Genomic DNA, 22,192 nt, shown 5'->3' with positions numbered 1-22,192 from the left:
TGAGGATAAACTCCAACTTAGTGTTTACTAAATATCTGTGGTTTCATGTTAAGAGTAACTCTACCTATAAACCAGTGACTTACACAGACAGGATGTGAAGCCATTAAAAGTTTGTCCTTCATTCTGTAATCGGCATTTAAAAAATATCTATACTATTTATTGGGATGTAGGTATCCTTACTGGAGTATGATACTAGATTAAGAAATAGGAGACAGGAAGAGTTTAAGTGAAAACAATTCAGAAAATAGATATACTTGTTGGGACAACTATAGTCTTACTGTAATTCCCAAGGGATCCGCAGATGATCCGAACACCATGTAAATAACGATTTGAAATTTCAGCTGAAACAAGCATCCTCGGAATCCCACGCTCAATTAAAGAAGAGACCCCTGGTAATCAGCTGCTGCCAACATTTCACTTTTAAAAAATATTTTTATTTTTTAAAAATTCCTGTATACTTAACATGCAGTGTTGCAACATTTCACTTCTTTTTTCTTTTTTGAGAAAGAGAAAAAGCGTGCAAGCACAAGTCGGGGAGGGACAGAAAGAGGAGAGGGAGAATCTTAAGCGAGGTCCATGCTCAATGGGGAGCCCCACTGTGAAGCTTCATCTCACAACCATGGGGATCATGACCTGAGCCGAAATCAAGAGTTGAACGCTTAGCCAACTGAGCCACCCAGGCACACAAACATTTTATTTTTTTAAAACTTACTGTACCTTACAGAGTCCTAACATAAGGGGAAAAGAAGTCTATAACAGCATTTACCATGGGTTAGAGAATTAAAATCTAGATGCCATTACCATTCACCAGGAATACTATTAAACTATAAAAATGCAGTTACAGTATTATGGAACATGATATAGCAGAAGGAACTTTAAATTTCAGAAGTGAGATGTGGTTTATATTCTTCACGTGAAGATATACAACGCTCACACAAAAATGGATTTCAGTGAAAAACTTACCTTTGCTCTCGCAAAGTTGCTTGAATTTCACATACTCGGACTAAAGATCTTAAATTTTTTAATTCAGTACAAATTTCTGACATGTGAACACTTCCCATATTATGGGCTTCTTCTCGCAATCTTGATGCCTATAGTTAAAGAAATACAAATCGTGGAAAATATGTCACAATCACATACCAAAAAAACATCAAACTGCTGAGTAGAACTTTAAACCAAGATTACAAACTAATCCTTTTATTTTTTTAAAAGTTTATCTTACTTATTGAGAGAGAAAGGGTGCGTGTGCAAGCAGGGCACGGGCAGAGAGAATCCCAAGCAGGCTCTCCATGTCGTGCTGCCACAGGCCTCGATCTCACAAAACCAGGAGATCATGACCTGAGCCAAAATCAAGAGTGGAACGCTTAACTGACTGAGCTACCCAGCCGCCCCTAATTCTTTTCCTTTAAATCCACACCTCTCTCTCTGCCCCTCCCCCACTTGTGCTCTCTCTCTTGAAAATAAACATTTAAAAAATAGTAATAAAAATAAAATTGAATTGAATTAAATTAAATTAAAAAAAAGAAAACCCATCGCTAATGGTGGAAAGTACTTTTCAAAGATTTCCCCTTCAACTGCTTGAGAAAACAGTATTTCCAATTTCAGTAATGCACAGCACTAGGATAGATCTCGTGATTTGTGGTTAATAAAAAGATGCTGAGTCAGCTCGAGTAAAGTTCAGGTGTAACACTGATAAAAGGGCCTCACTGTTTTCTTGTGTCATAAGACACACAACATTATCTCTGTGAACTGAGAGAAAATTTCAGACAGTCAGTGATCTGCTCAAAGGGAGAAGCCAGTGGCAGTTACCTGCACTGTCCAAAGGTCCCTCACTACAAAGCAAAACTGTTGCCTCACTTCTAGTTGCTAGTCTAGTGGAGAGAACGACGGAAGACTAACTACATGAACAGGTTCTAAATATCAGAGTGGCCAGCTGAGTGGAAAAAACACCATGGCTTTGATGTGAGCTCCATCATGATTTAACTGGGTGACCTTGATATAGAATTTATTTGGTCGTAAGGGACTCTGGTAAAATGGGAAAACTCCTTACCTGCATCGGTTAACAGTTTTTTGAGAAGTGGAGAAAAATAAAGGACTCAGCACAGGTGCTAACTGCTGAGTATCTGATAACGGTAGCTGTAACAGTAATTATTTTAATAGGATAAAAAGTCACCTCATAAATACCCTATATTTATCAAATATTTTATAAAATGACTACAGACAATCTAATTAGAAATCAGTTATTTTAAAATGTAGCTTAAATTCAGTGATTTGGATTAGATTTTCTAAAAGGAGAAGTTGTATTTTCGTCACTCACCCAAAGGTAAAACATCTTCTGTGAATCATGCAACATACCTGCTTCTCTGCATGATCTGCAGGCCATCCTTGAACATGTTTTATGAGATTTTCATTGAAGTGTGCTGCTAGCGTAGGCGTTAATGAACATGTAGGTCGAGCAGATGAATTCTGTGGTACAACTGTTGCATTTGATGCATTACTACTAGAAGTATGATTTGGACCAGGTGATGGACTTCTCTGGCTACTGGAAGAGAAAACAAAGTTGAATGTGTAGTATGTTTAAAAAAGTAGGTATCCTAGAAAGTGTCAATACCTTCTACTAATTTACAGATATCCAAATTCCTAAGAAAAATTTGTTATTTGAACATCAAATAAATAGAATTTAAAATCCAAACTGTATTTATATCGTGTATTCCTCTCCACACTTTAGGGGGAAAAAAGAGCCCTTTTAACACTAATGTCAGTTAAATTTAAACTACCACTGCTCTCTAAATTTGACAACAGAAACTGTTGATTTCGTATACCAGAGACACTAATAAGAATGTTAGAAACGGTCCAGTTTTAACCGTTGTAGATACAAGGAACTGAATATTCTATTTTACATACATGTAGATAATGGAGGGGAAAAAGTCTATTGCCTTTGTTTAACATCAGAACGAAATACTCAATCAGAGGGTAGATAATGTGAAGCAAAATACAGGCATTTTATTGGAGAGCAATGAAGGAGTTTAGTGGCAAAATAAGACCAAAAAAGTAACACTCTGAGATTGGTTATCTTCTTTTAAAACTGTATGGTTTGGGCTAGGGTTTGGGGATATGGTGGTGAGAACCAAAAATTTAATCACCCAAGTTGATTTCCTACCTGCTTCACCAGACTTGGCTCTGAATGAATTTCAGTTATTTCCAAAAACTAAATCTCCCAAAGGATGAAGAGTTTTCATCACTGAGGATATTTAAAATAATACTGCCGCCTCTAAAGACAATTTAAAAGAAGAGTTTCCCAAAAATGTTCTGAGCAATGGCAACATTGCTGGAGTAAGAAGACAGCTTCCCAAGGTGATTATTTTGAAGGGAACAACTCTCATTTGGATGTATAAGTTCTGAAATGCTTGTTTAGAAAACAACAATAAAAACAACAGTTGAATTATTTTGCCACCTCATAGCAAGAAATAAAAATAGGAAAATCAATCAAATGAAAATCATTTAAAGTTGTATTTGTTAATTAACAAAGAAAGTGACAACACAACACAGCCCTATCTGACAAGCAATCCACATAGGGGTCAGAGTTAAAGCTATCAGGAAAACCTGACACAGACCAGTTGGGATATAAATACTGGCCCGAGTCTTAGAGGTAACATTTTTGGCTTCGTCAATACACTCAAAATCTAAAACTGCTATGAGGTTAAAAATGATGTCATTTCCAACAAGTAAAGTATTATACACTCATGTGCCCTCTTTATACAAGTATCACATATTGTTAATCCCATCATATTCCACTAAGTAAAATTCTAAAGAAAGGAATCACTTTCTTCAAGAATAACCCAGCTTCAATACTAGAGATAAATCACCTAGTTCTAATAAGATTTCCCTTTATAAATCTTATAATGCACAAAACAAAGGCTATCCATGGATTCTTCCAAGATCAAGTTCTATTACACATATATATTTATAATATTCAAACAATGCAGCATGCAATATTAAGGAAAAAATGTTTCAACACCTATCAACTTACTTTGAGCGCTGAAGACTTCGAGGAGAGACAGGTTCATGACCTTGCTGCTTGTCAGCAGTTACAGGCTGCTGTGTGGCCGATTGTGAAACCGGTCCTTGCTTAACTACTGGAGTACTAACCTGAAATGTCAAAATCTGGTGAGATATCCTTCTATCACATAAGACAAATACCATGGAAACTAAATAAAAGCAAAAGTACTATCAACGAAAAGTACCTATTATTTCTATTCTTTAGTAATTTAAGATAACACAAACTGTCCTAATTCTGTTTCATAATAAAATTAGTATTAGCGATACAGACATATTTAATAGTATAAATCATGGTAATTTAAGGCCCCCAAATCCACACACCCCTCCAAATCTGGTTGAAAAATCTTAAACTGTGAAAAATCTAGAGATTTAAAGAAGTGAACTCAAATAAGTTCCCCAAGTTCATGTAGTTAGAAGACAGTCAAGTTCTGAGACTAGGATCTAATTTCTTCATAAAACAGCCCAAGGCCGTTAAGACTACTTTCTGGGTGCCTGGGGGTTCATTTGGTTTAGTGTCCAACTTCGGCTCAGGTCATGATCTTGCGGTTCGTCAGTTCGAGTCCCGCATCGGGCTCTGTGCTGACAGCTCGGAGCCTGGAGCCTCCTTTGCATTCTGTCTCCCCCGCTCTCTCTCTCTGCTCCTTCCCCCTCCTCTCTCTCAAAAATAAATAAACATTTAAAAAAATTATTTAAAAAAAGACTACTTTCTTAGCACAATAGTCTAAGAAACTAGTTCTCCTAATGTTGTGCCTACTGTTGTGGAAAGTTTTCTTTCCAATATGCTAAAATAGCTTTTCTGATTTACTGTTACTTATAGATCAAGAAAAATTAATGTTAACACATCACATAAAATACAGCTGGCTCAAATTTCAACATGTGCAGAGAATGTATAGTTTGGCCTATATATTGGTATAGGTATGGCCCATGCAAAATTCAACTGGAGTGGTCTTCAAAGAGATGTTACCCTGTAGAGGTGGAACAAGAAGAGGTCCATAATTGTCAGTGGCGATATATATACTATGCAGGTTCAGATGCCACTGAGAGGGAAAAGAAGTAGTTTTAAACATAAGCCCCAAATTAAGGCACAAAGGCAACAACAGCCATTTGTGATTAAGTCACATCCTCCGATAGCAGTTATTTTTTTCTTTTCTTTTTTTGATTCATTTTCTCCAAAACAAATCTGTGGATAGCCTGGCAAACTTCTGAATGTAAAAGAACATGTCCTTTTATAAAGACCATTTTTAGAAGATCTATAGAATACCCAATGTCCACTTAAAAAAAAAAAAAACAAACTTGAAAAAGTTTTTTTTTTTTAATTTTGTTTTAATGTTTATTTTTGAGAGAGAGAGAGAGAGAGAGAGAGAGAGGGAAAGAGAGAGGGAGAGAGAGAGAGAGAGAGAGAGAGAGAGAGAGCGAGCGCGCGCGCGCGTGGGGGAGGGTCAGAGAGAAAGGGACACACAGAATCTGAACTCACGAACCGGAGATCATGACCCGAGCTGAAGTCGACCGCTTAACCAACTGAGCCACCCAGGCACCCCGAAAAAGTTTTTGAATGCAAAAAATTGATAGCCATATGCTTAAGGGATTTGAAATGCTAATTTTATAACTGACTATAAAACTAACACTACCACTTCCCTTTCAGTCATCATTTATTATACTCTTAAGACACCACCCTGAAGTTAAGTTTTAAGCTCTAAGGATAAGGCCTAAGAATAAGGTCTCTTTAGCTGAAACTCACAATTCTCCCATGAAAATACAGGCAAACAATAAGAAACTGCACAATAAACTAACAAGTTTAAGTCAGAATTTTAAAAACTCAATCCAGATTGACCTTAAAACATGCATAAAGGACTGAAAAAGGAAGGGATAAGCCAACAGGAAGACCTAAGCTGGCCTACCATCAATTTCAAGTTATGGATCAAGGCACTTTTATTTTTAGGCTTCTGCTTATGATTTTATTTCAGTAAAAAATTCCTTGGCATCAAGGACTGAAAACAGCCCGCTTTTTACAACAACTAAAAAGAATTTCCTAAATTTACCATTAAGAAAAAACAAATGCAATTTGTACATACCAACTTCCAAATCTCTTAATGTGTTGCTGGTAGTAGGACTACAAAGCCAAGAATGAGCATGGACTGGGATTTACTTATGAATCTGTAGGCAAGACTCAAATGATGTAGTACAAAATTGGGGTGCAGCACTGTTGTTGTTAAATATATTCCAAAAGGAACAGACCAGCAACTTTCTAACTGTGCCCTGAGGAGCCATCTAGAGAAAATTTCTCCTGGACAAACACAGGCAGTATAGCTTAGTAAAATGGGTTCTGTGTTCAGAAAGACCTAGGTCTCAAATTCTGAGTCCATCACAAAAAACTAGATTTAACTGAAGGCTTAGTTTTCTCATCTATTAAATGAACCAAACAGTTGTTGATTCTCATGTGACGTTAAATATATACGTTAAAGGCATTAGCACAGAAACAGACTCATCTCTGAAATAAAAGTACGGGGTAGGAGGAGCCACTGGAAAACATGTTCTCTCCTACCTTTTAGAGTTAAACAATTCTACAAACATTAAGACAATTAGCATATCCTTCTTTATCCCACTCTCCAGGTCAGAAATCCCAAAGCGAGTAAGAGAACAGAATCAGTGTGTAAAGAGGAAGCACAGATGAAATTCCCTAATCTAGCCCTCAGTTTACCAAGTCTAACCTGCATCTATTCTCACCCCTCATTCATTCCACCACTGCCTACGTTCTCAAAGAGAGCTTTTTCGACACTACAGATTCTAAAACATTAAGTTGGTTTTTCCAAAAGTGAGTGGTTTCTTTTCCAAATTTCCCTCAAAAGCGACATACCTTTGGCTGTGATGAAACAGGAGGAGTACTAATCAAAGGTTTGATAGGGACTGTGTTAGTTTGAGGTGTGCTTATTCTTGGAGACACATACGATCTTGGGGACGATGCATCAGAAGTTAAAGACATTGGAGACTGATTAGATGGCTGGGCTGTAAAAAAGTGAAGCAATTAATTTCAAAGAAACCAAAACCTCTGCAATGTATGTGAAGAGGTCTTTCCATCTCTTCACAGGCCCCCTGCCCCCCAAAGAGAACACTTAACACTTACCCGAGAAAGTCAAGAACCTGAAGTACTCACTGGGGCCACATGGACTACATTAGCCGCGGATTAGACAGGCACACCTAATGTGTGCCTCCCCTAACCCCTTTCTTAGGCTGGAGCAAGAAGGTAAGCCTGAACCTGTTCTTACATGGGAAGCCACCCTCACCATCCTTATTTCCTCTTTCTTATTCTACACGTAAGCCTGGCTATCCCCCTGTATCTCCTGCTTCATGAGGCTAACCAGAGGAATAGAAGTCTTTTCACTATTACATTTCAATTTCAGAACAAGTATTCCTGCTCAGTTTATCAATTTTTTGACCTGGGGTCGGGGGACAAGTCAAAGTGACCCTTTCACTTCTCTTTTTTCCTATGTATGTCCCTCTCCATTGAATACCTCCACAGAGAAGAGAAATGGCTGATTCAAGACAAGACTTGAGCATTTCTGTATCCTCTGGTCAAAACCCATCTACCATCAAAGCTGAAACCAAACGTCAACTCTTAAAATACATTCAATGTCTCACAAAGATTGAGGGCATCAATTTACATTTATCTTTGGAGTAAAATATTTCACTGGCAACTTAAATTCTGAATTAAATATATATTACAGGTTTAATGGCAATACTGCAAAACAAATGTCAAAGCTTGCCTCATCTCAAAAAGAATCAGTAAGTAAAAATACTGTATATACTGGTGTTAAAAAAAACCCAAATCATTATTATAGCTAACTTCTTCAAAGACTAAAGAAAAATTTGCTATGAAACCCTCCTCCAAGTTAATATGCAATTCTCGTGATACCTAAGAATATGAATACCTTGTGTAGAGAGCTGAGCAGCTTGAGAAATCAAAGAAGTTATGTTGAAAGCGGATGGTCCAGCAGTAAGAAACTTATGAATTATAGACTGCAATGAGGCTTGTGTCACAGCTGCTGTAAGAACTAAAAACATATTATACCTTAAATTAAAATAAAAACACAGAAGCATTTATGGCATTAGTAGTAACTTGAAAACTCAAAAGAACCCACAGAAAACTACAGTGTTTCAAACTTAGAACTCTAGAAGATAGGAGTAATAAAATGGATCTAGAAATGTGAAATGACAAGACAGAGGAAAAGAAACTTAATCAGTTTATAGCAAAGGAAAACAGTAGTTTCCTTCACACTAAAATTTAGGTGTTCAGTTAAAGAAACTCCTCCAAGACTTGATAAAAACAGTAAAGCATGTTCCCGGGAATTTGACTATATAACCAGAAACCTGTTCATCCACTGCTAAAGTGCTCAGTATGTTACTTGGAATTAACTGGATAAATAAATGGTAGCTATATCATGCAAATGCTTTATTAGACAAGCTGACCATTCAAATCCTGCACTGATACTCCAACAATCTTTTAAAGGCAGACATTAAAAAGCTAGGTAATTTAGGAATACCATGTATTTTCGACATACAAGATTTTTTATTGTTGGCATTTTTTTACGCTATCATTTCTTCAAACTGTTGAAAAGCCCCACAATCCTTAATAACACAGTTACCTATCACACAATAAAATCAAAATACAGAAAAGTACAATAAAGACAGAAGATTATTGACCAACTGGCCTGAAATAGCTACATGTTTAAGATAAAGGAAGAAATTAACCACTTAACACTACTATTAAATATATTCTGGGACAACAATGGACACAAGTCAAAATTGACTATTCTAAACAGAAAATTTTTCAATGCCTTTAGGACTGTTTGAATGGTTTGTGAATTAAAACTACATTCATTTTTATTCAGACTTCTTTGAGGTGACTACCTAAATAAGTAGCATGCTGACAAGCAAAGTTGGAATACTGCAATTAACCAGAAAAACAAGAAAAATGTTATTTCTCACCTCAAATTTTTTTCAAGTATTATAAGGAACTACCTGAATTCCTACTTTTATTAATTAGCTTAATATCTCAAATAATGTACTCCTATACAAGAGGTTTTTTTGAAATTCAAGAATTTTTTTGAAATTCTAGAATTCAAGTATTTTCATATCAGTTTTTGGAAATGCTGTTTTTACTTAAAAAAAAAAAAAAAAAAAAAAAACAACTCACCATACACATTACACAAACACAGAACAGCTCATCTCCACTAACTACCAGGTACACAGCAAGTCTTAAATAATATACAGAAAAAATCCAAATATTGCTAACGCAATTACAATACCAAAGGCCTTGGATTATGGGGGATATAAATCCTAGCAAATGAAGTTCAAATGTGAATTTCAAAATGAAACAAAGACCAATGCAAATGAATTTTTAAAAAGTTTTGACTATGAAAATTTACCTTCATTTATTTTGGATATGTCCACATTAGAATTATTAAGTTGCAGTGTGGCTTGCAAAGCAGGAAGCAACTGTCTAAGAAGGTTTGGGTCCTGGAGTAATGGAGGTATTGGGGACTGTGGAACAGGAGAAACCGGGATTGCTGAAGCTGATGTTGGAGGTGCAGACGTGGGATTCAGTCCAGAGGCAGAAGATGTGGAAGGAGTTGTGCAAGAATGTGATACAGATTTGTCTCCTGGCGTAGACTCTGGGTAAAAAGGAGATAACAAGGCTGAAAAAAGTTACTTGAATAGAGAAAACTGGAACCGACAGCAAAAAAAACCAACTTTCCTGCGTCAAACACCTAACTCAAGTAACCTCATTTAATCTTTCCAAGGTAGCACAGAGGGGGCTCAGTAAATATTTGACTGATTAGAATAATGAGGGAGGGCATTTTTATATCCCAACTTCATAGGTGAGAAAACTAAAAAAGAGAGATTATGGAACTTGCTTGAAATCACAACACCTGGTATAAAGCAGTGATTCAACCACATTCATGTCTGATTCTGAAAGTACCATGCTCTGTTTACTGGTAATGCTGTTTCAAAAAGTTATGAATTAACTACACCGTTAAATAAGCTTCCATTAGGATAAACGGACAATGTAATTCTCCTGAACTTAATTTAAGATGAAAATGTTTATGACCACAGTAACAACCCTCCTAATAAACACAATGGCCTGAATACAAATCAAGATTGGCACCATGATGAGCACCTCCAGAATAGGGGAAGGACAGATGAATGAGGAGACTCCCTACTTTGAACTTTTATACTTAACAATTGAGTTTTACGATTACATACTTTTAAAAACATTCATGGAAAATTATCATCATTTGAAAGCAGTCCATGCAAATTATGTATATAGATTCAACGTAATTGCAATCAAAACCCCAATAGCATTTTTAGCAGCATTTGACAAGATGATTCTATTAACTTACTTAAAAAAGACAAGGGCTGGTACAGCCACAAAATTCGTGAAGAAAAAGAACATAGCTAGTGAGATGTGTCTTGCCAGTATAAAAACTTACATGTAAAACCAATTTAAGGAAGATCAAGCTTCTGTATACATATTTAAGTCTTTAGAACTAGTAAAGGAAAATAGGAAAGTATCTTTGAGATCTAGATACAGAAAATTACAAAAAACAAACCAATTGCATTCAAAGTATTGATAACCGAAGTACTTTACCTAGAAATCAAGAAAGAAACCACATGATAGAAAAATGAACAGAAGACCTGAAATAAAAAGACATTTCACAGAAGGAACTTGAATGCCTTTAGAAAACACGGGGTAATCAACTTCACTGATATTCAGGAAAATGCAAATCAACAGGATATCCTTTTATGCTTACCAGATTGACAAAAATTTGAAAATCTGACAGTATCAAATGTTGAAAAGGAGTAACAGGAACATTTCTGATGGACACTAAATTGATGTACCCACACTGCAGAATAATTGGGCATTATCTAGGAAATGTGGAGATGCACACACCTGATGACTCAGTAATTCCCTTTAGGAAGAATACCCTTAGAGAAACTGATGTATGTAAATTGGGAGAAATATTCAACAATATTTATAATAGTACTATGCTTGTTTTCATTTTAGCACAAAACTAGAAACAAACTAAATGTCTACCAACAGAAAGATGAACATAAACTATTTTCATATCATGGAATTTTACTAATACAGTAACTTTAATGGACGAAAAAATGAGTTAGAGGACACCTGGGTAAAAAACATTAAGACTCAACTATTCAAGATATTCATACACGCTCTTACAATACTGGCCTAAAGACTAAATATGAAGATTTGCTTAAGTATCTTTAGTTTCCCATACACACCCATTTCTTGAAGATGATTTTCAAGCTCATATATACATTGTACAACCCAAATTAAGACTACTACGAGGCATAAAAGTTTCAGGAATATTACACTGGTAGTAACTGTAAATCCTCATTTCCAATTCTCAGAACAAAACATTCTTTAATCTTCATGTCCCCAAAGAAGCTGGGAATTACTAGCAAACTTACTGAAAAGGGACTCCTCTATCAGCCTTTTTACACCACCACTGTAATAGTAAAACACAACCAGGGGCAATAGCTCTCTCAAGTATGGACCTCATAGCTGCTATAAATACATTTCAAGGCTATGCTGATCAACTACGACCAATTCATAAAGTATAAGACATTTTAATTTTTGTAAGGCACACATTCTAAAGGAGGGTTATTAAGCCTAGCAGACCGCTTATCATGTCTAACCCTGCTGTTCTGGATTCACAAATATACAGAAACTTGAATGAAGTAAGGTTTTCTCTGTGAAAACATGCTGTCAGTTATTACATTTTCTGGGGTAAAGACTATAGTAACAGTTTTCTCCAGATCATATTCCACAAGGGTCAGCTTAGTCAACATATTGCTGAGGGGCAAATTTTTTTTTTTTTAAGTTTGAGAGAGAGGGCCCATGAACAAGCACATGTGAGAGCGTGGGAGGCACGGGAAGAGAGGGGAGAGAGAATCCCAAGCAGACTCCAGGTCATTAGGGAGCCCAACAAGGGGCAGGATCTCACAACCCTGAGATCATGACCTGAGCTGAAATCTAGAGTAGGATCTTAAACCAACTAAGCCACCCAGGTACATCCCCCCTTAGGGCCATTCCTGGTTAATGTTTAAAGAATGTTTTTAATGTTTATTTGTTTTTGAGAAAGAGAGAGAGACACAAGGAGAGGCAGACACAGAATCCGAAGCAGGCTCCAGGCTCTGAGCTGTCAGCACAGAGCCTAAGGCGGGGCTCGAACTCGTGAACAGTGATATTATGACTAAAGAAGGTAAAAACGGTCTCCAACTGTATTTTGATGCTGTTAAATCTACCCAGACTTTAAAAAATCAACACAACTTAAAAACTTTTCAGTGTTACCCTTTAATCCAAGAAAAGGAAACACTCCCAAGATAGAAAACTAATACACATCACTATAAAGAAATAAAGTAACAAAACATAAATATCCTTACCTCCTAGTTTTAATGTTTATTTACCATAAGAATAAATTTCTTTTGAAGTTTTGTGGAAGATTACTGATGAGCAGTATAAAACTAGCTGGTACTACTAAATACCTATGAGACCCTTAAACAAGTAACATCTCGATCGAAAGGCCAGGATTTTTCTATTAAAAGGTTTGATTTTGAATATTAGTTTTCAACAAAATGCTGATCAGAATCATCTATAAAGCTGAAACAAAATTAAAACAAAACAAAACAAAAACCTAGAGACTTGGACTCCACTCCTACTGAACCTGGGGAGGCCCAAGCATATGTTGAACTTGTGAGAATTCTATGGGTGATTCTGACATCCTTGCTGATTTTGAAAAAATAGATTAGAGAACTTCCAAGGTTCCTTTTAACTTTAAAAACCAAAGGAAACAAAAGCAAAACAAAATTAAAAAAGCATACCACAAACATACAGGAGTGAATAGAGTTAAGGATAAGATGCAAGACAGGGAAACTAAATCTTTTTTTTCAAGGCAGGTCTTCAGTATACGATTGTTTTTTTTAATTGAAGTATAATTGACATACAATACTGTATTAGTTTCAGGTGTTCAACAATCTTTATCCATATATATTGTGAAATGATCAATTACGAAATTATTTTTCTTGTGATGAGAACTTTCAAGATTGATTGTCTTGGCAACTTTCAAATATGCACAACTTTCAAATATTAACTGTATTAATAACTATAGTTGCCATGCTACACATTATTGTCCCCATGCTTCCATTTTATAACTGGAAGTTTATACCTTTTGACTTCCTTTACTCATTTCCCCCCTGGCAACCACCAATCTGGTCTCTGTATCTATAAGCTTGGTTTTATATTTTTAGATTCCTCATATAAATATTTCCATGCTATTTTAAATAATAGCTCCACCCTAAGACACATACCCATGCAAACGCCCTTCCAAAGCATGTTACGTTATACATTTAAAATATTAGTTGCCTCAATCTACATGTATAACTGAAAATAATGGAGCTTATTAATATAAATATGCTACCCCAAAAGGCAGTCTTAGTTTTATCATTAAAATATCACAAAAGGTGGGGCGCCTGGGTGGCTCAGTCGGTTGAGCGTCCGACTTCAGCTCAGGTCATGATCTTGTGGTTCGTGAGTTTGGGCCCCATGTCGGGCTCTGTGCTAACAGCTCAGAGCCTGGAGCCTGCTTCTGACTCTGTCTCCCTCTCTCTCTGCTCCTCCCCCACTCGTGCTCTGTCTCTCTCTAAAATAAACATTAAAAAAAATTTTTTTTTAATATCACAAAAGGTATTAGTTGGGTACCTTTCCTCTGAGTTCTGACTGTCCTAACACAGATCTATCATATTACTCAGCATCTTCTATTATATAGTTTATTATCTTTATGTTTCCCTCCTACTAGAACTTGAACTCCTTCAAGAGAGGAATTTTGTTGTATTTACTTCTGTAGCCGTGGTACAAAAATAGGACTTGGCAACAAGGTGGCATCAACAAGTGTTTGTTGAATGGGTGCCTGATTCTGTCATTAAGGCCCAGGTCCACATACATGTGCTCTCCCTCTCCCTCTTAACCTCTAGGTGTAGAACTTATGATAATGGGGTGGAAAGCCTAAGGTCTCCAAACAGCCAATTAACGGCTTACTTTATGCTATTTTCAAAACAGGGATTAACAGTATACAGTCTTAGAGATAAATTTAACTTATTTAAACTTATTTTAAATAATCTTACATTCGGGCACCAGGCTGGCTCAGTCGTTAAGCATCGGACTTCGGTTCAGGTCATGATCTCACAGTTCATGAGTTTGAGTCCCACATGGTGTGAGCTCATGTTCCCCTTCAGGTAGAAGGAACACAAGCCCCACTTCTCTTTCTCTCTCTCTCTCTCCCTCTGCCCCTCCTGGGATTCTCTCTCTCTCGTGCACACTCTCTCTGTGTCTCTCAAAAATATCTTATACTCAATCCCTTTTTTAAAAAAATATAAGAAATTATATTTGGAACAGTCATCAAGTATAGTTTTTTTTTTTCACTATTAATATATGAAATTTATTGTCAAATTGGTTTCCATACAACACCCAGTGCTCATCCCAAAAGGTGCCCTCCTCAATACCCATCACCCACCCTCCCCTCCCTCCCACCCCCCATCAACCCTCAGTTTGTTCTCAGTTTTTAACAGTCTCTTATGCTTTGGCTCTCTCCCACTCTAACCTTTTTTTTTTTTTTTTCCTTCCCCTCCCCCATGGGTTTCTGTTAAGTTTCTCAGGATCCACATAAGAGTGAAACCATATGGTATCTGTCTTTCTCTGTATGGCTTATTTCACTTAGCATCACACTCTCCAGTTCCATCCACGTTGCTACAAAGGGCCATATTTCGTTCTTTCTCTTTGCCACGTAGTACTCCATTGTGCATATAAACCACAATTTCTTTATCCATTCATCAGTTGATGGACATTTAGGCTCTTTCCATAATTTGGCTATTGTTGAGAGTGCTGCTATAAACACTGGGATACAAGTGCCCCTATGCATCAGTACTCCTGTATCCCTTGGCTAAATTCCTAGCAATGCTATTGCTGGGTCATAGGGTAGGTCTATTTTTAAAAACCTCCAAAATATAGTTTTTTCTATATAGACGTTTAATTTTCTTAAGTTTTATTTAAGTAATCTCTACACCTCATTTAGGGCTTGAACTTACAACCCTGAGATCAAGAATTGCAAGCTCTTCCAACTGAGCCAGCCAGGTACCCTCAGGTATTTAATTGTAATTAACATTTCTATGAGACCTTTTATGAGACTGACGCGCTGCCCACTGCGCTAAGAAGGCGACTCTATGAGACCTTTTAATCTGGAATCTAATCTGTTAGGAAGTAAGGCTGATATACTTAATAACATGCTCATTACAAGTGTGTATCAAACATAAATAAAAACTATTTTGCATTACAAAGCCATTCCTATAGGCTTTCAGTTTTAAAGAATATCAGCCTGGTCTCATTCCTTTAAAAGCAAACTTTCCCAAGCATTCAAACCAACCTAGGTTCCTTTGAGCGTTTTTTTAGTCTCTTCCCAAAGCTGTTTTAAAAATTAAGTCACTTTCCCATCTGATATTTCTAGGATTTACAGATCTCTAACCAATTATTCCCTTTAATATGAGCCTTAAAATAAGTATGTTATCCTCTGATTTTAACTTCTGTATATATAGCATTGACAAAACCTTTTTCTTTCCTTTTATGCCTGTAAATATGAATTATTCATTTATATTTCCAACGCTTACCAGTAGGGGGCGAAACCTACTAAAGACTAAACTGCACATACAAATCACACAGAAATCTGTTACTACACTCTGAGTTGTTAAGGTTAAAAGTAACATTCACCTCTTCTAATTCTAGGCACCCATTCAAAATATCCAAGAGCATAAACCAAAGTCAAAATCTATTTCTGACCTACATTTTGCTGGTATGCCAAGTAATTCCTTTTTGAACTACACAGTAAGATCTAAACAGATACGGCACTTAAAGAGTAAAAGGTACTATATTGCATTTCTAAACATTAATCTCCTATGATGTCTGGACAGTTGCTGTAATGCCACTCCACCAGGACATGCAAACAAGTACAAACCACCGATGCAACAAGGGCAGTCTGTTTTGTCCTATTTTGTAGTAGTGGTGTGACACTGAAAATTACAACATGGAGAAGTTGCAAAGGAAACAAAGTATTCAAGCGTAGTAGAATAAGAAAACAAAACAAAACTGTAAAGTAGCTTGTTGACAGCAATATAATCTGTGACTTTCATTTATTTTTACTTTGATAACTCATGAATACTTTAAATCATCTATCCATCCACTAAGGTACTTAAGTATGGTGTTGATGTGAAATATATTAGGATATATTTTTGCAACTTGCTTTTTTATTCAACTGAGAAAATCTTTAGGCTAACAGATATAAAGGATAAACATTTTAAAACTTTTAACAGATTTTATTAAAATGACTCCTGCAATAACCAACTTATATATTCCCACCGATTGTGCTTCCCCACATTCAACTGTTAACTGTCACTAATCTTAAGGATGAAAAATCTCATTTTACTCTCCAATTTGTATTGACAAAGCTTTCTCTTGAAAATTTTTATGCTGTTAAAATACATACAATATAAAATTTACCACTTTAACCATTTCTAGGTTTACAATTCAGTGGCATTAAGTATATACATTGTTGTGCAATGTAAACATCACCACTATTCATCTCTAGAACTTTTCCATCTCTCCAAACAGAAATTCTGTAACCAATTAAACAAGGATTCCTCACCATCCTGCTCCCTGGAAGTCACTATTCTACTTTCTGTCTCTGAATTTGCTCACTCTGAGTACCACATAGAAGCGGAATCACAAGTATTTGTCCTTTTGGGTCTGGCTTATTTCACTTAGCATAAGGTCTTCAAGGTTCATCCATGTTGCAGCATGTGTCATAAATTCCTTCCTTTTTCAGGGTAACGCTGCATGTGTCACACATTTTGTTTATCCTGTTTCAGCTGATGGACACTTGGACTGTTTCCACCTTTTGGCTACTGTAAAGAATACTGGTAAGAACAACATCCATGTATTAATACCTGTTTGATTCCCTTTCACTTCTCTTGGCTATGTACCTAAGCACAGAATTGTCTGATCCTATGGTAATTCCAGGTTTTGTTTTTTTGAGGAAACACTGTATCCCAAAGGAGCTGCATCATTTTGCAATCTTACAGGAAATGTACATGGGGTCTAATTTTTTCCACATCCTCAAAAACACTTATTTTCATTGCTGTTTTTATAGTAGTCATCCTATGGGTGTGAACTATGTATTTCACCGTGCTGAATGCCTTTTCAGCTTACTGACTAGCCACTAGAACATCTTCCTTGGAGAAACGTCTATTCGAATCCTTTGCCCATATTTGAACCAAGTTGTTTCATTTAATTGTTCAGTTACAGGATTTCATATATTCTGGACATTAATTCTGTATCAGACATATGATTTACAATTTACTTCCTCTCATTCTGTGGATTGTCTTTTCACTATAGAGTGTCCTCTGATGCACAAGTTTTTAATTTTGATGAAGTTCAATTTATTTTATTTTGCTGCCTGTGCTTTTTGTATCATAATTAAGAAATCACCACCAAATCCAATGTCCTAAAGATTTTCACCTGTTTTCTTCTGAGAGTTTTATAGTTTTAGCTCCTAGGTTTAAGGTCTCTGATCCATTAAGTTAATTTTTTATAACTGTAAGCCAAGGCTGGCAATTTTAAATTCCTCTTCTATAATTGCCTGTTCATATCCATTGCTCATTTGTCTTACGTGTTCAAATCTATCAACATTTTTTTCAAAGGCAAATGCATTTTGGGTCTTGATTTAAAAAGTCCTCCCCTACCTCTCAAATTAAAACTGTATTTTCTAATATTCTTTCATCACAGGTACTGCATTTCTCCTGCACCACTGTTCAAAGTGCCATCTTAGGTTGACTAACATCATTTTAAACTTATTGATTAAAACAGACTAAATTCTTCCACTAATGTATTCAGTTATTCAACAAAATTTGAGTAACTCTATGGCCAGTCTTATTAATTTTCATGAATAGTTATTAATCCCAAAAATTATTATAAAGCAAAGCAACTCAGGGCTGAAGGTGGCCCACTACAGCTGGTTAATGACCAACTTAAGTCTTCAGGTTCATTCAGGTTTCACACTGACTACAGACACCATCAAAACACAAAAGGGAAATTTATTCCAAGTGCCTAACTCACACCTCATGTTAATGAAGGACTAATCTCCCCTCCCATTAGATTAAGAGTGTGGAACCAAGTAAATGGTTAGATATGCTAATCTCCTAAAAGCTATCTTGTAAATCACTGAATAGATCTGCTTCTGTGGCCATTTTGCTTTACTTTTCAAGCTTATCTATGCTAATAAATCAAAACTCTAAATTACTAAATAAGAAACTTCATAATTAAGGTCATTAAACTCCTCTGGACTGGCAGTTATTTGGCCAAAGCAAAGGTCTCTTGCTCATTTTGTCATGTCACAAATACAGAAGGGAGGGCAGAGTTAGGACCGATTTAGAATGGTCAATGGGGTACCAACCGATAAAAATCAAATTTTAGGTTTTTAAGCACATCACTATCTCTGTTACTTTGTTATACGGTTGTTCAGGAGAGTAATCTTGCCAGCAGATGTTCAAATGTTACCCTAGCAACAGATACAGATCTAAAGATACACGACCTTATTTCACTCTACTGAACACCAGGATTGTTCCCTAGAAAACGGGAGCTTCAGATTCTCCACACTCTGGCTTCTCAAGCAAGTATTTGAATTTATCTTGGGCTCTTTTTCTCAAAAGGCACACTGGCATTTTGGCATCTAAATCTATTGCTGGTATCTTTTAATTAGATTCACAACAAATAGAGAATACTTTATTTCTGCAAATACATTTCTTAAAACATGACCACTGCAGGTGTTTCCCCAACCTTTAACACACTCATTACCCTTCTTTCAGGTATTTATCCATCTACAACAAATATTTACTGACTGCCTATTATTTTGTCAACAACTAGAGACAGAGCAGTGGTAAACAAAACAAAGACCTTGCTCTTGTATTACTTAATACAGCACCCTACCACTGATATCCCTAGATAGAGCTTAGCTATACTATCAGCACTTATTACCAAGAGTCCAAAGAGTCTGATCTTACCAGAACCATCAACCTCTCAATATAAATTTATTTGTTAGGGCAAATCCAAACAAGGAAATCACTGTATTGATGAGAAGAGTCAATAGGAAGCTTAACTTAAATAACATGGATGTCTCCATTTAGGAAAAAAAAAATATTTCAAATTAACGAGCAGTTCACAAATTTAGACTAAGTGCTAAACAATCCGAAAAGATCCAAACAGTCATATAAGAATATTGTCTTCAATTTGGAGGCAAGGAGTACCTGCAAAGATTATACGATTTTCCCTCTATCAATAGTCAATTCCAAAGTAATCAAGGTTCTTCCTAAAATACCTATGATTTGTCAGGAATTTTGAGTTACTGGACTCCAAATTAATATAGATTTGTGTCTTTCATTACCTACAGTTTTAATGGAAACAATGGCGAAGCTGCCTCTAACACCAGGTGGCAACATTCAGGCTCTTCTTAGCTAAGAGATACATCACCTTCCCGTATAATTATGTTTTAAGGAATAAACTAAATTGTATGATAAACACTTGGCCCCAAACCTGGTACACAGTTAATTTTTAATGATGTTTAAAAAGTTTGTCAGGAATGGTGCTTATAGCATGGAGGCAGAGGGCAGAAGGTGAAACAAGTTCAACATGCAATTAACATCTAACCCTAAACAGTTTAATTAAAGGAACTAAAATTAAAATGTGTAAGTGCTGTAATAAATAAAAAGCACCTGATGTTTGGGAAACACAGAGACTGGGAGAGACATTGAAAACCCAACGACATTAGAGCTGGCTCTTAAAGAAAGAGTACTGAGTTCAACAGGATGGAACGGAAGAACAAACATGTCCTTCTTTTAAGCAAAGGCTCAAAACATGAAAGAATATAACATGCCCTAAGAAATGCACAAGTTTGCAAAAGATGAAATATGGGGAATGGTGGAGATCAAGCCAGTCAGACAGGCGGCAACCAGACTATCAAGTACTTGCTATGATCATCTTACTAAAAAGTATGGACTTTATCCTGTGGATAATGGAAAACTATTAGAAAATTTTAAACAAAGAAGTTAACACAATCCAACCTAAATTTTATGATGATGCCACCATAAGTCTGGGTAGAAGGAAGCAGAGCGGTTATCAGATAGTTATTTCAAAAGAGATGCCCTGAGTTTCAATAACGGTAGTAACAATAACCAGAGAAAGGACACACACACACACACACACACACACACACACACACACACACACACACAAGATACAGAAGGCAGAATCCAGGATTTGTCAATAGACAGGTAAGGGTAGGTGCAGATGAACCTTGATGAAGAACAAGGAATAGCTGGGAGAATAGTGTAGTTACTCACTGAGAACCTAAGAATAAATTGTGGGGAAAGGGAGGAATCTGGGACACATATATGCAGTAGGAGTTAGAAATAAAGATTTGGGAGTCACCTTTGTAGACAAAGCAGCCACAAGAACAACTGTTCAGCAAAAGAGAACATGCTGAGCAAGAAAAAAAGAACAAACCACAGGAAAAGGCTGAACGATACCGATATTTAAGGAGGGCAAAGAGAATTAGTAAATTGAAGAGTGGCAGTATCCCAGAAGCTAAGGAAAGAAAGAATTTCAAAAGGGAGGTAAGAGCTAAGAAGTAAGTGTTAAATGAATGAGAGAGGAAATGAGACAAAGACTTTTTAAAGGCCACAGGATTTTAACTGACAGGATTTTAAAATAAAATTTCTGTGACCAAATAATCAAAATTATAAACCATTAACATCCTTTAGAAAGTTCTATCACATTAACAATTACTGCATTAATTCAGATTTCATCTCTCAAGAATTCTCTTCACCAACTTAATTCTGCATCAAGGTAAATAGGACTTACACGTATGAATTCTGGTACAAACCATCTTAGGGGAATCTGACATTTGGAACAACCTGCTTAAGGTTTAATGTATTAAAAAGACTATACGATCAAAGTCTGTGGCTTAATATGTAACCACTACTACAAGAGAAATTCAAGTAACATGCATAAAAGGAAACAAGAAGCAAAAGAAACCAAACTATGAGAACCCTTTGTCAACAAATTAATGTGAAATACCGAATCAGGTAATAGATTAAAAGCTTAAAGACTCATCAGATCCATGTAGCATCTCCCAAACTCATAGGACGTTTAAAAGTTTCTCAACAGTTACTGATGCTAATCTGCCAATTAGTCTGCTAATGGGTCTTGCCCATAATTTACTTCCTTAATGCCTTTTAATTGCCTTTATGTCTTAAAACGCGTTATTACGTGTGAAGTTTAGTAGAACTGTGGTCCACGCAGATATAATTATCTCATCGCTCTGCTTCTGTTGTGTGTTACCTCCCAAGTAGTTGTTGCCACAATTTTTCTCTTAAGTCTTTTAACAAGCTACGGTTATCAGCACTGAGTTGTATAAAAACACAATTTGGGTTGCAAAGTTTAACTTCTACTCTTCAGATTAAAGTTCTATTTCAGACATTAAGACTCTATCTTATGGCCCATGACACAGTTTTCTAATTCACAAATTAAAACCAATAGTTGCACGGTATGCAGAAATAACAAGCTTTAAAATGTCTATTCATATTATATTCATATTAAATTTTAATTAACAGAAAATTGAAACCATATCTGAACTAAACCATCATGACAATTATTACAAAAACTGAAAATTATACAAATATGAAGGGACAGTCCTTTGACTTTGAGAAGTTATTTAAACCATTACTGTTATAAATTAAGCACGTGACTTCAAAGTGTCAAAGGCAAAAAACAGTGCAAAAGCTTCATAATTAAAAATTAAAAGAAAAAGCTAAATATGGCTAACTCTAGACCTAAATCTATGCAGTAACATTCCAAAAGACTTTTAAAGAGTCTTATTCAAGCTAATGGAGATAATGTAATATAATCAAAAACTCAGAAACTATAGTTCAACGTGCATCATCTGGTAATAATGGCATA

The 22,192-nt window shown here is 36.0% G+C and overlaps 1 protein-coding gene and 1 long non-coding RNA gene across 13 annotated transcripts in view; both read right to left on the bottom strand.

Annotated features, from left to right (window-relative positions):
- The window catches only part of WAC (WW domain containing adaptor with coiled-coil), an 87,045-nt gene that overhangs the window by 4,265 nt on the left and 60,588 nt on the right, over positions 1-22,192 (bottom strand). For 8 of the 12 annotated variants that reach the window (XM_060659085.3, XM_081796080.1, XM_060659083.3 and 5 more), the window contains 6 exons: positions 9,483-9,752; positions 7,986-8,108; positions 6,914-7,062; positions 4,031-4,149; positions 2,356-2,542; positions 964-1,091 (listed from right to left, as the gene is read on the bottom strand). In XM_060659085.3, the coding sequence (XP_060515068.1) occupies positions 964-1,091; positions 2,356-2,542; positions 4,031-4,149; positions 6,914-7,062; positions 7,986-8,108; positions 9,483-9,752 (976 nt within the window). The remainder of the gene's footprint in view (positions 1-963; positions 1,092-2,355; positions 2,543-4,030; positions 4,150-6,913; positions 7,063-7,985; positions 8,109-9,482; positions 9,753-22,192) is intronic. The other 4 variants (XM_081796079.1, XM_060659089.3, XM_081796076.1 and 1 more) reach the window with 1 other exon arrangement.
- On the bottom strand, positions 10,857-22,185 carry LOC145715607 (uncharacterized). Its single transcript, XR_014137903.1, has 2 exons — positions 15,362-22,185; positions 10,857-15,307 (listed from the first exon to the last, which is right to left on the bottom strand). It is a non-coding gene; the product is annotated as an uncharacterized LOC145715607 (long non-coding RNA).

This window comes from Panthera onca, chromosome B4, assembly GCF_046562875.1.
Source record: "Panthera onca isolate mPanOnc1 chromosome B4, mPanOnc1 haplotype 2, whole genome shotgun sequence".
NCBI lineage: Eukaryota > Metazoa > Chordata > Mammalia > Carnivora > Felidae > Panthera > Panthera onca.
This window is presented reverse-complemented; position numbering and strand designations above follow the sequence as displayed.